General features: G+C 41.4%; 1 protein-coding gene across 1 annotated transcript; it reads right to left on the bottom strand.

Moving 5' to 3' along the window:
• Window positions 1-517: 517 nt before the first annotated feature.
• Window positions 518-1,472, bottom strand: LOC104213574 (protein OXIDATIVE STRESS 3 LIKE 4). Its single transcript, XM_009763105.2, has 2 exons — window positions 1,216-1,472; window positions 518-803 (listed from the first exon to the last, which is right to left on the bottom strand). Exons 1-2 carry the CDS (start codon window positions 1,470-1,472, stop codon window positions 518-520), a joined length of 543 nt encoding a protein of 180 aa, XP_009761407.1.
• Between the last annotated feature and the right edge of the window lie 14,280 nt (window positions 1,473-15,752).

The raw sequence follows: 15,752 nt of genomic DNA, 5'->3' as shown, positions 1-15,752 counted from the left end.
GCTCTTCTTCTTATTATTAAAAAGTCAATTTCATTTATTCATTGTATATATGATTATCAGTAACCCGCGTTCTTCTAAAATAAAACTTTGACCGAAATTTCTATTTTTGGTTAAACAATATCCTCCTGTTTCTTTCAATTTATCTCTTTGATCTCACTAACTTCCTTTTACGTTGATACTTTTTTCAAATTGTAATATTCTAGTAAGGCAATCTGATCGTTAGCTTTCAACGAGAGTACTATTAAGTCATACCACTTAGAAGCACTAATTGGCAACACAAAATCAGTGCCAACAAAGAAATAAAGCTTTGGACTCTATTTTGCCATGTCTCTGATAATTTACATATCCACTTACTTAAAAGAGAAAAGAGAATGTTAATAAAGAACCTTAAGAGCTTAAAAACGTCAGCACAACCCAAAAGGGAAAAAAATAAAAAAGAAACACTTTAGAAAAGATTTTCACACAGTAAACGCTTGGTATGACTCACACAAGTCGAGGTGCATGTAAAAGTGCCCAATCAGTTGATAAGCAGCTTGGTGGTAGAATTGACGGAGCTAAAACTATTGGTGCTGGTGGATGATTTGAATTCTTGATCAATGCCAATGTTTGTATTTTCACCTTCACTGTGTGTTAAGAGAGGCATTGAACTTGAGCTGCTACTCCATTTATAGAACGATGCCGTGGTCAAACGTCTCCTTTTGTTCAATGGGCTTTCCTCCTTCTCCATCTCTTCCACACATTTCACTTCACCTAAGTTCATGAATGACCTTGATTTTCCTTTGTAAAAAGTGGATAATCCTCGCCTAAACAACCAAACGGCGAAACAAAGTATATGACAAAGACTTCTTCTATGTTTCAAACTGAATGCAGTGGTGGAGCGAATTTAAGTGGAAAATCGTGATATTTTTAGTGTAGTGAAAAATGATGTAACTAAAAATTGCTATAGATTGCGGGTTCTATTTTGATGCTTTACTTCTTGCTCAATCCCTTTGATGATTGATGGTTTAAATCAGATTTAAAAAAAAAAAAGAAAGGGAGGAAACACATTAAAACGCATTTATTTCAAATGAATGAAATCAACTGGGAAAAAATAAGAAAAGGATTTTTTCAAAGAGTAACTACGACTAATTTAGTCACGTTTTCATGTTTCAATTGAACACTCGCCATTTTTTATTATTAGAGACTCGATGAAAAAGATTGTAGGAATAAACTGACTTGAAGGGAAGAGCATCTTCCAAAGAGGCCAAAGAATTTAGGGATCCTTCAACTGCCTTGCTCTGAGCTTCCTCTCCTTCTTCTTCTTCTTCTTGATCACCATTACTTAACAAGCCAATTGATGAACTACCATCATACTGGCCAAAAGACAAAGGATCATCACTAATTTTTTTAACAAAGCTTTTTATTTCATAATCAGCAACTACTACTCCATTTTCTTCAGCAAGAAAATCCTTCTTTTCCGGAAGAGAAGACATGGTTAATAAGCAGAGTTTCTCTTTCTCTTCTTTTTCTTCTACGACTTTTTTTCTATAATATGAATACTTCCCACTGAAGAGAATTTATTGACATGAAAAGGGGTTTGGTTTTTGGCCTTTTTTGGACGAAGCGGTGGGTTGTTAGGATTGAGCTAGCGGTGGTGAAATAGTAAGTGTATAGATGATAAAGGAACAACAAGACAAAGATAAAAATAAAAAAAATTTAGCTAGAAGCTGAATTTAAAGCCATTCTTGACCTAAAGGGAAAGAAAATGGAAGTTGCATAAAGCCACAGAAAGATCGTCGTGTTCTATATATACATAGATATGTATATAGAGAGAAAGGTGATGGGGCTGGGTTTGTCGCCGGAAGGGAACTGTGGAATTAGATAGAAGACGTTTGACACGTTGCATGAGGGGGGAAGGTGGCCGTTTCACTTATATACCTACACTCCAACAAAGAGAAAAAGGAAAAGGTCATTAACTTTTATTAGTAATATATACTTACTCCTACTACACTTTACTTCCTTAAACTTTTCGAACGGCATTATACTTTCCGAGTGGAGAATTAGAAATACTTACTTTATTTATTATATGCCGAGGCTAGTGCCAGAATTTGATTGTGATGAACCCGGACGGTCGTCTTAAGAATTAACGCCCCAATCCCCTAATAACTGCTTTTTCCATATTTATTTATGCTATTTTGATTTGCCGGGATGTTCAGTTTTGAGTTTCGGAGAGTTTTGGGACACTTAGTCCCTAAATGAGAACTAAGTGTTAGAAATTTGAACGTAGTCGGAACAGTGTAAAGACGGCCTTGGAATGGAATTCTGATGGTTCCGTTACCTCCGTTGGGTGATTTCGGCTTAGGGGCGTTTTCGGATTGTGTTTTGGAGGTCCGTAGCTAATTTAGGATTGAAATGCCGAAAGGTCGAATTTTGAAGTTTCCGGTTCGATAGTGAGATTTTGATCCGAGGGTCGGAATGGAATTCTAGAAGTTGGAGTAGCTCTGTAGTATTTAATGTGACGTGTGTGCAAAATTTCAGGTCATTCGGACGAGAGTTGGTAGACTTTTTCATCGAAAGCGTATTTTTAGAGTTTTGGAGTTCTTAGGCTTGAATTCGCGGTTGATTCGTCGTTTCGATGTTGTTTTAGGTATTTTAAGGATTGGTATAAGTTTGGACAGGGGTATTAGACTTGTTGGTGCCTTTGGTAGAGGTCCTGGGGGCATCGAGATGATTTCGGATGGTTGACGGAAGGATTTTGAGTTTGGAGTTGCAGCTGAAGCTGCTGATCTTCTGTCATAATTGCACCTGCGGTTGGGTCCCGCAGGTGCGTAGCCGCAGAAGCGACATTTGTCATTGCAGAAGCGGAATTGGGCAGGAGCAGAAGGGTCCGCAGATGCGGGAAATTTACCGCAGAAGCGGCACCGCATCTGCGAATGGGGAATCGCAGGTACGGAAACAGGCTGGGTTAGTGATTATCACAGATGCGACCATTGGTCCGCAAAAGCGGGACCACATAAGCGGATTAACTGGGTAGAAACATATAAATTCTTGCCTTCGCGAATTTGAGCTATTTTTCACCTTTTTTCAAACGAGAAGAAGGCTTGGGGGAGCATTTTCAAGAGAACTTTTCAGAGGAGTTCATTGGGGTAAGGTCTTTGGTCCCTAAATTCGTTATTGGAATGATTTTTCTCATTATAAGCATGAAAAAATAAGAAAAATCACTTGTAATTTGGGGGTTAGGGCTTGATTAATTATAAACATTTGAGTGATGATTTGAGGATCATTTGAGGTCCGATTTTGATACTTTTGGTACGACTGAACTCGTGAGAGTGTGAGGATTTTAGAAATATATATTTTACTTGATTCTAAGACGTGGGCCCGAGGGACGTTTTGGTTATTTTACCTAATTTCGCGTATTAGCTTAGAATTTAATTGTAGAATGAGTTACTTGAAGTGTTATTTACATTATGCAATAGAATTGAATAGATTTGGGCAATTTTGGAGTTGAGTACTTGTGGCAAGAACGTGGTTTCGAGTTGATTTTGAGCCGGTTCGAGGTAAGTGGCTTGCCTAACCTTGTGTGGGAGACCTTCCCCTTAGGATTTGGTATTACTGCTAATTGAAATGCCTTTTATGTGAGGTGACGAGTGCGTACTTGTGCTAATTGTTGAAAATCCAGTTTTCATTAAGTAATTGCTAGTATGTTTCTTTTCCTGTATATATTACCTGCATTTAAAGCCTGTTGTTAGCTTATGAAACCATGTCTAAGTGTTTCAATTGCCTTATTTGCTCAAATTGCTTTACCTGAATTCCGTGCAACATGCTAGGCTAGAATTACTTGTTTGTCTTGATATAAAATTGATATTTCTGAATATTTTTCTGATGCTGCTAATTACATTTGGGACTGTAGATGTGGGATTCCGGTAGTTTCCCCTTGTCTGTTTATTTGGGACTACGGATGTGGGATTCCGGTAAATCCCCCTGCACAGTTATATGGAACTAGGGGACTGCACCTGGTAGATTCCCCCAGTACTGGGTATTTACATTTGGGACTACGGAACGGAATTCCGATTGATCCCCGCGCACTATGAGTTGGACTATGAGACGAGATCCTAGGAGATCCATTGGATATGTATATTTAAGACTACAGGACGGTATCCTGGGAGATCGCCGACTGTTATTTTGGTGCTGAGCCGTATTTCTTTTTGTGTTTACCTTGCCTTTGTAATAGTTGTTGTTGCCCTTTATATCTTGTGTTACTTTTACTGTTGTACTTGTTTATATTGTTCTGTTCTACACTGTCGAAACATTATATTCTATATACCTCATAGGGCCCTGACTTTCCTTTTCACTACCCGACCGCGGTTAGTCTTGGCACTTACTTACTACTGCTGTGGTATTCTCATGCCCCTTCTGCTCGTGTTTTTCATGTGCAGATCCAGGTACTTTGACTCAGTCCTATCACCCTTGAGGCGAGGCGACTGTTCCAGAGACTTCGAGGTATATCTTCCGCGTCCGCAGACCGAAGAGTCCCTTTCCATTCTATCTTGTAGTGATAGCCCTTCTATTTTCTTCTTTTGACGTAGACATTCCGGAGCTAGAGCTTTTTTATTATATTCGTGGCTTGTGATTCATGGGTTTCTAGGTTTTGGGAAAGTGTATTGGTTTTAAGAGTTAATATTGTGTATGCCGAGCGGCACTTTTAAATGCTGTTTTATTACTCTATTTCTGTTTTAAATTATTTTCTTTCAAAAATTTGGTTTATCTTCCGCATCTTAGGCTTACCTAGTCATTGATACTAGGTGCCGTCATGATGGTTCACGGAGGCGAACCGAGTTCATGACAAGTTGGTATCAGAGCTCTAGGTTAATAGGAGTCATGAATCACAAGCCAGTTTATTAGAGTCTCGCTGGTCGGTACAGAGACGTATGTACTTATCTACGAGATGCTATGTAAACATTACGAAAATTTCCACTTCATTTGATTTCCTTGTCGTGCGAGATTTGATGTCACAATTCTAAACTTCTGTCTTCTATTCTCTCACAAATGGTGAGGAAAAGCGCTACCCGATATGAATAGGCACCCGCGACCCCTATTGCAGCCGTCAGAGGCCGGGGCCTGGGTAGAGGCCAAGGACACGCACGTGGTGTAGCTAGAGTACCTGCGCGAGCTGCCACCGAGATACCACCAGTAGTTCCAACCGGAGTCCAGGCACCTGATACGCCTGCTGCTACTACTACTCCAACATTTTAGGAGACTCTGGCACAGTTCATGAGCATGTACACCACTTTGGCTCAGGCAAGGTTGCTTCCCCTTGATGCAGCTACGTCTCAGGCTGGGGGAAGAGCACAGACTCCTGCCGCCCGCACTCATAAGCAGCGAGTGCATGTTGAGCAGGTCCCTGAGATTATTCCCGTACAACTTGCAGTCCGGGACTAGCCCGAGGATAGGGCAGCAGTTTCCGAGGAAGAGCAGTTGAGGATTGAAAGGTTCAAGAAGTACAAGCCTTATGTATTCAGTGGTCTAGCATCGGATGATGCTCTGGGATTTCTAGATGAGTGTTACCATATTCTCCATACCATGGGTATATCAGGATCGAGCGGGGTTTCCTTCACTACTTTCCAGCTTCGAGGAGCCGCATATGAGCGGTGGCACACCTATGAGTTAGACAGTCCGGATGAGGTTGCTTCACTGGCTTAGACTGAATTTTCAGATATGTTCCTGAGAGAGTATGTTCCCTAAAGCTTTAGGGATGCATGGCGCGCAGAGTTTGAACATTTGCGCCAAGGTACTATGACTATCTCAGATTATGCTATCTGTAACACTAGTTTGGCTAGACATGCACCAACCGTAGTTCCTACTGTTCGCGAGAGGGTTCGCTGGTTTATTGAGGGACTTATTCCCAACATGAGGTCTAGCATGGCTCATGAGTTGGAGATGGATATTTCTTATCAGCAGGTGGTGAGCATTGCTAAGAGGATTAAGGGTATGCATGCTAGGGAAAGAGAGGAGAGGAAGGCCAAGAGGTCTCGAGAGTCTGGCCATTATTCTGGTTCCCATACCCCAGCTGTAGGTCATTATGGTAGGGGTTATATGAGTCACCCTATTCATTCAGCTCTTCCAATAGCTAGTGGTATTCCAGCTCCTCCTAGACCTCAGGAGCCTTATTATGCACCTCCGTTTTCTTGCGCGCCTCCTGCGGGAGGTGCTTTTAGAGGTCAGTCCAGCAGACCTAGCCCAAGCCAGTCACAGCTGCCACGTCCTCCCAGAGCTTGTTTTGAGTATGGTGACAAATGCCATATGGTGAGGGATTGCCCCAGACTTGGGAGGGGTGCACCTCCCCAGACATCTCAGCCACAGCGTGCCCCGCAGAGTTCTCAGGCTATGATTACAGCTCCAGTTGCTACCCCACCTACTTAGCCAGCTAGAGGTGGAGGTTGGGGAGGTAGAGGTCGTCCTAAAGAGGGAGGCCAAGCCAGATACTATGCCCTTCCTGCCCGTACCGAGACTGTTGCCTCCGATTCTATTATCATAGGTATTATACTGGTTTGTCACAGAGATGCATCCGTTCTATTCTATCCAGGTTCCACTTACTCTTATGTGTCTTGTTATTTTTCTCCACATTTGGGTATACCTCGGGATTCTTTGAGTTCCCCTATTTATGTTTCTACTCTTGTGGGAGATTCTCTTGTTATGGACCGCATTTATTGGTCGTGTTTGGTTGCTCTTAGTGGTTTTGAGACCAAAGCTGATTTATTGTTACTTAGCATGATAGATTTTGATATTATCTTAGGCATGGACTGGTTGTCGGCCCATTATGCTATTCTTGATTGTCACGCCAAAACCATGACGCTGGCTATGCCAGGTGTACCACGTGTTGAGTGGAGGGGTACTTTAGATCACACTCCCAGTAGAGTTATTTCTTTTCTTAAAGCTCAGCGTATGGTTGAGAAGGGGTGTGACGCATATTTAGCTTATATGGGAGATGTTAGTGTTGATACCCCTTCATTTGATTCAGTCCCAGTAGTATGGGATTTTCCCGACGTGTTTCTAGTTGATCTTCCGGGCATGCCACTTGATATAGATATTGATTTTGGAATTGATCTATTGCCGGGCACTCAGCCCATTTCTATTCTTCCATACTGTATGATTCCTCCTGAGTTAAAGGATCAGTTATAGAAATTTCTTGATAAGGGTTTTATTCGGCCCAGTGTATCACCTTGGGGTGATCCTATCTTGTTTGTGAAGAAAAAAGATGGTTCTATGCGTATGTGTATAGATTATTGCTACTTGAACAAGGTTACAGTGAAGAACCGTTATCCTTTGCCTCGTATTGATGATCTGTTTAACCAACTTCAATGTGCACGAGTGTTTTCTAAGATTGTCTTGCACTCAGGTTACCATCAGTTGAAGTTTCGGGAGCCAGATATCCCGAAGACTACTTTTAGGACTCGGCATGGTCATTATGAGTTCCTTGTTATGTCATTTGGGCTGACCAATGCCCTAGCAGCCTTTATGCATTTGATGCACAGTATGTTCTGGCCGTATCTTGACTCGTTCGTCATTGTCTTTATTGATGATATTCTGGTGTATTCCCAGAGTAGGGACGATCATGAGCAGCACCTGAGGATAGTGCTCCAGACCTTGAGAGAAAAGAAGTTATATGCTAAGTTCTCGAAATGTGAGTTTTGGTTGGATTCCATGGCATTCTTAGGCCATGTGGTGTCGAGTGTATTCAGGTGGATCCGAAAAAAGTTGAGGCCGTGCAGAGTTGGCCCAAACCATCCTCAGCTACAGAGATCCACAGTTTTCTTGGCTTGGCTAGTTATTACATTTTTTTTGTTGAGGGGTTTTCCTAGATTACAACCCCTATGACCAGACTGACCCAGAAAGGTGCTCCGTTCCAGTAGATGGAAGAGCGTGTGGCGAGCTTTCAGAAGTTCAAGACAGCTTTGACTACAGACCTAGTGTTGATATTGCCTATAGGTTCGAGGTCTTATATGGTTTATTGTGATTCCTCGAGGATTGGACTTGGAGCGGTTTTGATGCATGATGGTAGGGTGATTGCCTACGCGTCCAGATAGTTGAAGGTTCACGAGAAAAATTATCCGGTCCACGACCTTGAGTTAGTTGCCATTGTTCACGCCCTGAAGATCTGGTGTCATTATTTGTACGGGGTTCCTTATGAGATTTATATTGATCATCGGAGCTTGCATCACCTATTCAAGCAAAAGGATCTAAATATGCGCCAGAGGAGATGGTTAGAGTTGCTGAAGGACTATGATATCACTATTTTGCATCACCCGGGCAAGGCCAATGTGGTGGCTGATGCCTTGAGTTGCCGGGCAGAGAGTTTTGGGAGTTTGGCTTCTTTACCAGCATCGGAGAGACCTATGGCGATGGATGTTCAAGCCTTAGCCAACCAGTTTGTGAGATTGGATTTTTAGGAGTCCAGTCAGGTTCTAGCTTGCGTGGTTTCTCGGTCATCCTTATTTGATCGTATCAGGGAGCGTCAATATGATGACCCTCATTTTCTTGTCCTCAAGGACAAGGTTTAGCATGGTGATGCTAGAGATGTGACTATCGGTGATGATGTGTTATTGAGGATACAAGGTCGAATTTGTGTACCCAATGTTGATGGGCTTCGGGAGTTGATTCTAGAGGAGGCCCACAATTCGCGGTATTGCATCCATCCGGGTGCCGCAAAGATGTATCAGGATTTGAGGCAGCACTATTGGTGGAGGCGGATGACGAAGGATATAGATGGATTTTTAGCTCGATGCCTCAACTATCAGCAGGTGAAGTATGAGCACCATAGACCGGGTGGGTTGCTTTAGTAGATAAAGATTCTGGAGTGGAAGTGGGAGCGAATCACCATGGACTTTGTAGTTGGACTCCCACGAACTTTGAGAAAATTCAATGCTATTTGGGTGATTGTGGATCAACTAACCAAGTCCGTGCACTTCATTCCTGTGTGTACTACCTATTTTTCGGAGCGCCTAGCGGAAATTTATATCCGGGTGATTGTTCGGCTGCATGGTATTCCAATTTCTATCATTTCAGATAGAGGTACTTAGTTCATATCATGGTTCTGGAGGGCCGTTCAACTTGAATTGGTTACTCGGGTGGAGTTGAGTACAGTATTTCACCCTTCGACGGACGGACAGTCCGAGCGCACTATTCAAATTCTTGAGGATATGCTCAGTGTGTGTGTGATTGAGTTTGAAGGGTCTTGCGATCAGTTCTTGCCATTGTCAGAGTTTGCTTACAACAACAGCTATCTGTCCAGCATTTAGATGGCACCATATGAGGCCTTATATGGTAGGCAGTGTAGGTCCCCAGGGGGTTGGCTTGAGTCGGGTGAGGCCAGATTATTGGGCACAGACTTGGTACAGGATGCTTTGGAGAAGGTTAAGGTGATTCAAGATAGACTCCATACAGCCCAGTCCAGACAGAAGAGCTACGCAGACCGGAAGGTTCGTGACGTTTCCTATATGGTTGGAGAACGGGTTTTGCTTCGGGTTTCGCCTATGAAAGGCATTATGAGATTTGGGAAGAAAGGAAAGTTGAGTCCGAGGTTTATTGGTCCTTTTGAGATATTGCGGCATGCTGGGGAGGTTGCTTATGAGCTTACCTTACCTCCCAGCTTGACAGGAGTTCATCCGGTATTTCATGTTTCGATGTTGCGGAGGTATCATGGTGATCCGTCGCACGTGTTAGATTTTAGTTTAGTCCAGTTGGATAAGGATATATCCTATATTGAGGAGCCAATGACAATATTGGACAGGCAGGTTAGGAAGCTGAGGTCAAAGAACATTGCTTCAGTAAAGGTTCAGTGGCGGGGTCAGCTGGTCGAGGAGGTGACCTGGTAGATGGAGCAGGATATGCGTAGCCGTTACCCTCATCTTTTCACTACTTCAGGTATATCTCTATGCTCGTTCGAGGATGAACGAATGTTTAAGTGTAGGAGGAAGTGATGACCCAGCCGGTCGTCTTAAGAATAAATGCCCCAATCCACTAATAATTGTTTTCCCCATGTGTATTTCTGCAATTTTGATTTACCGGGATGTTCGGTTTTGAGTTTCGGAGAGTTTTGGGACACTTAGTGCTTAAATTAGAGCTAATGTTGGAAATTTGACTATAGTCGGAACAGTGTGAAGACGACCTCGGAATGGAATTCTGATGGTTCCTTTAGCTCCGTTGGGTGATTTCGGGCTAACAGGAGTGTTCGGATTATGTTTGGGGGTCCGTAGCTAATTTAGGCTTGAAATGCTGAAAGGTCGAATTTTGAAGTTTCTGGTTCGATAGTGAGATTTTGATCCGAGGGTCGGAATTAAATTCCGGAAGTTGGAGTAGCTCCTTAGTGTTCAATGTGACGTGTGTGCAAAATTTCAGGTCATTCGGATGAGGGTTGGTAGAATTTTTTGATCGAAATCATATTTTCAGATTTTTGGAGTTCTTAGGCTTGAATTAGTGGTTGATTCTTCGTTTCGATGTTGTTTTAGGTATTTTAAGGATTTGTATAAGTTTGGACAGGGGTATCGGACTCGTCGGTGCCTTTGGTTGAGGTCCTGGGGGCCTCGAGATGATTTCGGATGGTTGACAAAAGGATTTTGACTTTGGAGTTCCAGCTGAAGCAGCTGATCTTCTGTCATAACCGCACCTGCGGTTGGGTCCCGCAGGTGCATAGCCGTAGAAGTGATATTTTTCATCGCAGAAGCGGAATTGGACAAGAGCAACAGGGTCCGCAGTTGCCAGAAATTTACCGCAGAAGCGGTACCGCATTTGCTAATGGGAAATCGCAGATGCGGAAATAGGCTGGGTTAGTGATAGTCGAAGATGCAACCGTTTGTCCACAAAAGCGGGACCGCAGAAGAGGATTAACTGGGCAAAAACATATAAATTCTTGCCTTCACGAATTTGAGCTATTTTTCACCTCTTTTCAAACGAGAAGAAGGCTTGGGGGAGCATTTTCAAGAGAGATTTTCAGAGGAGTTCATTTGGGTAAGGTCTTTGGTCCCTAAACTCGTTATTGGAATGATTTTTATCATTATAAGCATGAAAAAATAAGGAAAATCACTGGTAATTTGGGGGTTTGGGCTTGATTAATTAGAGACCTTTGAGTGATGATTTGAGAGACCATTTGCGGTTCGATTTTGGTACTTTTGGTACGACTGAACTCGTGAGAGTGTGAGGATTCTGGAAATGTAAATTTTACTTGATTCCGAGATGTGGGCCATAGGGGTATTTTGGTTATTTTACCTAATTTCGCGTATTAGCTTAGAATTTAATTGTAGAATCAGTTACTTGAAGTGTTATTTACATTATGCAATTGAATTTAATAGATTTGGTCCAGTTGGAGTCGAGTACTCGTGGAAAGAACTTGGTTTCGAGTTGATTTTGAGCCGGTTTGAGGTAAGTGGCTTACCTAACCTTGTGTGGGGGACCTTCCCTTTAGGATTTGGTATTACTGCTAATTGAAATGCCTTATACGTGAGGTGACGAGTGCGTACCTGTACTAATTATTGAAAATCCGATTTTAATTAAGTAATTGCTAGTATGTTTCTTTTCCTGTATATATATTACCTGCATTTAAAGCCTGTTGTTAGCTTAGGAAAGCATGTCTAAGTGTTTCAATTGCCTTATTTGCTCAAATTGCTTTGCTTGAATTCCGTGCAGCATGTTAGGCTAGAATTACTTGTTTGTCTTGATATAAAATTGATATTTTTGAACATTTTCCTGATGTTGCTATGTAATTACATTTGGGACTGCAAATGTGGGATTCCGGTAGCTCCCCCTTGTTTGTTTATTTGGGACTACAGATGTGGGATTCCGGTAGATCCCCCTGCACAGTTATATGGAACTACGGGACTGCACCTAGTAGATTCCCCCAGTATAGGGTATTTACATTTGGGACTACGGAAAGGAATTCCGGTTGATCCCCGCGCACTATGAGTTGGACTACGAGACGGGATCCCAAGAGATCCATTGGATATGTATATTTGGGACTACATGATGGTATCCTGGGAGATCCTCGACTATTATTTTGGTGCTGAGCCATATTTCTTTCTGTGTTTACCTTGCCTCTATAATAGTTGTTGTTGCCCTTTATATCTTGTGTTACTTTTACTGTTGTACTTGTTTATACTGCTCTGTTCTACACTGTCGAACTTTATATTTTATTTAACCTCAGTAGGGCCCTGACCTTCCTCATCACTACTCGACCGAGGTTAGGCTTGGCACTTACTGAGTATCGTTATGGTGTACTCATGCCCCTTCTGCGCATGTTTTTCATGTACATATCCAAGTACTTTGACTCAGTCCTATCATCCTTGAGGCAAGGCGACTGTTCCAGAGACTTCGAGGTATATCTACCGCATCCGCAGACCGAGGAGTCCCTTTCCATTCTATCTTGTAGTGGTTGCCCTTCTATTTTCTTCTATTGATGTAAACATTCCGGAGCTAGAGCATTTTTATTATATTCGTAGTTTGTGATTCATGGGTTTCCGGGTTTTGGAAAAGTGTATTGGTTTTAAGAGAATATTGTGCATGTCAAGCGGCACTTTTAAACGTCATTTTATTACTCTATTTCTGCTTTAAATTGTTTTCTTCCGCAAATTTGGTTTATCTTCTACGTCTTAGGCTTACCTAGTTGTAGAGACTAGGTGCGTCACGATGGTTCACAGAGGGCGAACCGGGGTCGTGACATTTATTAACTTTATACATTTGGAAAATAAAAATAACAATTTCAAATGTATATAATCGGGTTCTAAATTTTATGTATATAAACAACAAATTTGTTTATAAATATACTATTTGAGTAAAAACTGTCAGATATGGCTGAACTAGTATATGGACTTCTGCCTTAGCCCCTTGATTATATGAGTAACCAAACTTGTCACGACCCAATTTTCCTCCGTTGGGTTTCGTGATGGCACCAAGTCTTAAGGACTAGGTAAGCCTAATATTTATGGAAGAACAACAATAATAAATAACATCTTAAAAATTTTCTGGAATGAATCCTTTACAGAATGAACATACTCCCAAAACCCAGTAGTACAAGTCATAAGCTCTATAGAGTTAGCTACCACTTCTAAATATAACTGTTCGGAAAAGAAGGAAATAGTTGAATACAAGTATGAAGGTGATTCCGAACCCTGTGAACCCAGCAATAGGTTTACCTTGAGGCTCCTCAGCAATGATCCGTAGAGCTACTAGCGATCGATACCTGGATCTGCACAACAAAAATGTGCAGAAGAGTAGCATGATCACACCATAGCGGTGCCCAGTAATTATCAAGTCTAACCTTGGTGGAGTAGTGACGAGGAACAATAGAGACACCTACTGGTCTAATAAACTGAACAAGTATAAGTGTGGAACAGCAAAACATAATATCTATATAAGGACTACGCGATATGGCTAACAACACAGTAATTGCAATAAGGAAGGAAAACAATAAGTAACAACGGAAGACCGTAATAAGAACACAGAAAAGCGAATGGAAATACAACCCATCTCCGAAATCACAATTACGGCTAGGACAAGTCATAACCCAATAACTACGACAACTTTCACATTTGGTCTTAGCTAGCAAACTTCAATCAATTAGCCAAATCCTCCAAGTGATAAAAAATGTTTCGAAATATACTTCGTTCCAATAATATTCTCCCAAGAATATTTTCTTTCAAAATAAATATCTTTAAAATATAATTTTTCTTGAATAATTAACCTTTGAATATAAGTCACCATGTGATGCTTGATCTCAAAATCATATAATACGGGTCTCAATACCTAAACCCTGACACTTGGCATCCTGTACCCGCATCATACCACATAGTCATACTGACAACTCACGTACCAAATAGGGTCATTCTCACATGGAAGACAAATAAACAATGGTGTGCGTCTACACTCGACAATACCAAGAAGCCTCCTATCTGATTATGGTGCTTAGCCATTTGTCCTAACATAGTTCATACCAGCTAGTAAGTGTAAGGAATAGAACGGACAACACATATATTGTTTACACAAGGATAGGATCAATGAAAACAACAGCTCATAACACAGAGATAGCAACAGGGGGATCTACCAGGATATCATCCCATAGTCCCAAATGTAAATGTGCAGGTGGATCTACCAGAATATCGATCCGTAGTCCTAAAGTAAATATGTAGGGGGATCTACCGGAATACCAATCCATTGTCCCAAAGTAAATACCCAATATAGGGAGATCTACCGGGTGTCGTCCCGTAGTCCCTAATATAAATCTGCAGGGGGATCTACCGGAATACTGATCTGTAGTCCCAAAGTAAATATCCAGTACAGGGAGATCTACCGGGTGTCATCTCGTAGTCCCAAATATTAATGTGTAGGAGGATCTACCAGAATACCGATCCGTAGTCCCAAAGTAAATACGCAGCGCACCCAACAGAAACAATAGTTACAGCACAACAGAAGGCTCGTACATCACCACAATACGTATAACAACAACAGTGATAATAATACAAGGTAACACAAGTAAATCAACTCAAGTACTGTAAATCAAAAGGAAATCGCATAACCAGCTTCCAAAGAATAACCACAAAAAAGAATGCTGACATAAAGGGAACAGTTCAACAGTGGGAAAACAAACATGTAGCAATGATTCCACAATATACAAGTCAATAGCAAGGAAATCAACACGAGTCAAATAATCCTAAATGAGGGCAAGTCAACAAAGATATAGGTTATCTAAACTCCTTTTAAGGTTGGACATTTTCGAGGATATTCTATAGTTCAATTTAATGAAAGATGATCTTAGCTTCACTTAAGACTAAACAATTTCAGAAGGGAAAATAATAATCCTCAATTAAGACAAGCAGCTATGAAAAGATAGGATGACAATAGGAGAGACAAAATTCTTCAATTAAGTTAAATAGGAGTCAATTAGGCAATAAGAGTGAATCATGAAACTATGTATGTATGTAGACGGGAAACTAGTAAATAGGAAACTCAGTCATGTCCAGAACACATTCATACACAGTGAATATAAAGAGCTAAGAATCCTAAAAGGCCAATTTTTCACAAATAAGTCCGAGCATGCACTCATCACCTCGCGTTCACGAACTACAATCAACATAGAAGGCTCAAATCCTAAGGGGAAGTCCCCCACACAAGGTTAGGCAAGATACTTACCTCGAACTAGCTCAAAAATCAACACGAAACCACGCTCTTGCCACGAATAACCAACTCCGAGTGGCACAAATCTAAACAAATAAATTTCATAATGTAAATATAACTACAATCAATGAATTTAGTTAAAGGAATCGAAGCTAAGGTAAGAAAATAGAAAAACGCCCAAAAATTCTCCCCGGCCCCATGTCTCGGAATCGGGTAAAAATTATGAATTACGAACACCGATCCACTCACGAGTCTAACCATACCAAAATTACTCCAATCCGATACCAAAATCTTGATCAAAACCCCAAAATTAAGCCTAAGAACTTTTCTCAATTTTACCCTAATTTCCCACCCCAAATCCGAAATTAGATGATGAATTCATATTTATATTAATAGGTTATAAGCAAAAAGGAGTTAAGAATCCTTACCTGAAAATTCCCTCCGAAAGTCTCTCAAAAATTCGTCTCCTACCGAGCTCCCAATTAAATTTTGTGATATGAACTCAAAACCCTCAATTTTGAACTTTATGTTCTGCCCAGATGCGACCTTAATTGCGATCATAGAAGCTCCCACGCGATCGCGAAGAACAACATCACTGGCTCCCAGATTTACCC

The sequence above is a fragment of the Nicotiana sylvestris genome, chromosome 8 (assembly GCF_000393655.2).
Source record: "Nicotiana sylvestris chromosome 8, ASM39365v2, whole genome shotgun sequence".
NCBI classification, from domain to species: Eukaryota; Viridiplantae; Streptophyta; class Magnoliopsida; order Solanales; family Solanaceae; genus Nicotiana; species Nicotiana sylvestris.
The sequence above is the reverse complement of the archived record's forward strand: the minus strand, read 5'-3'. Positions and strand labels throughout refer to the sequence as shown.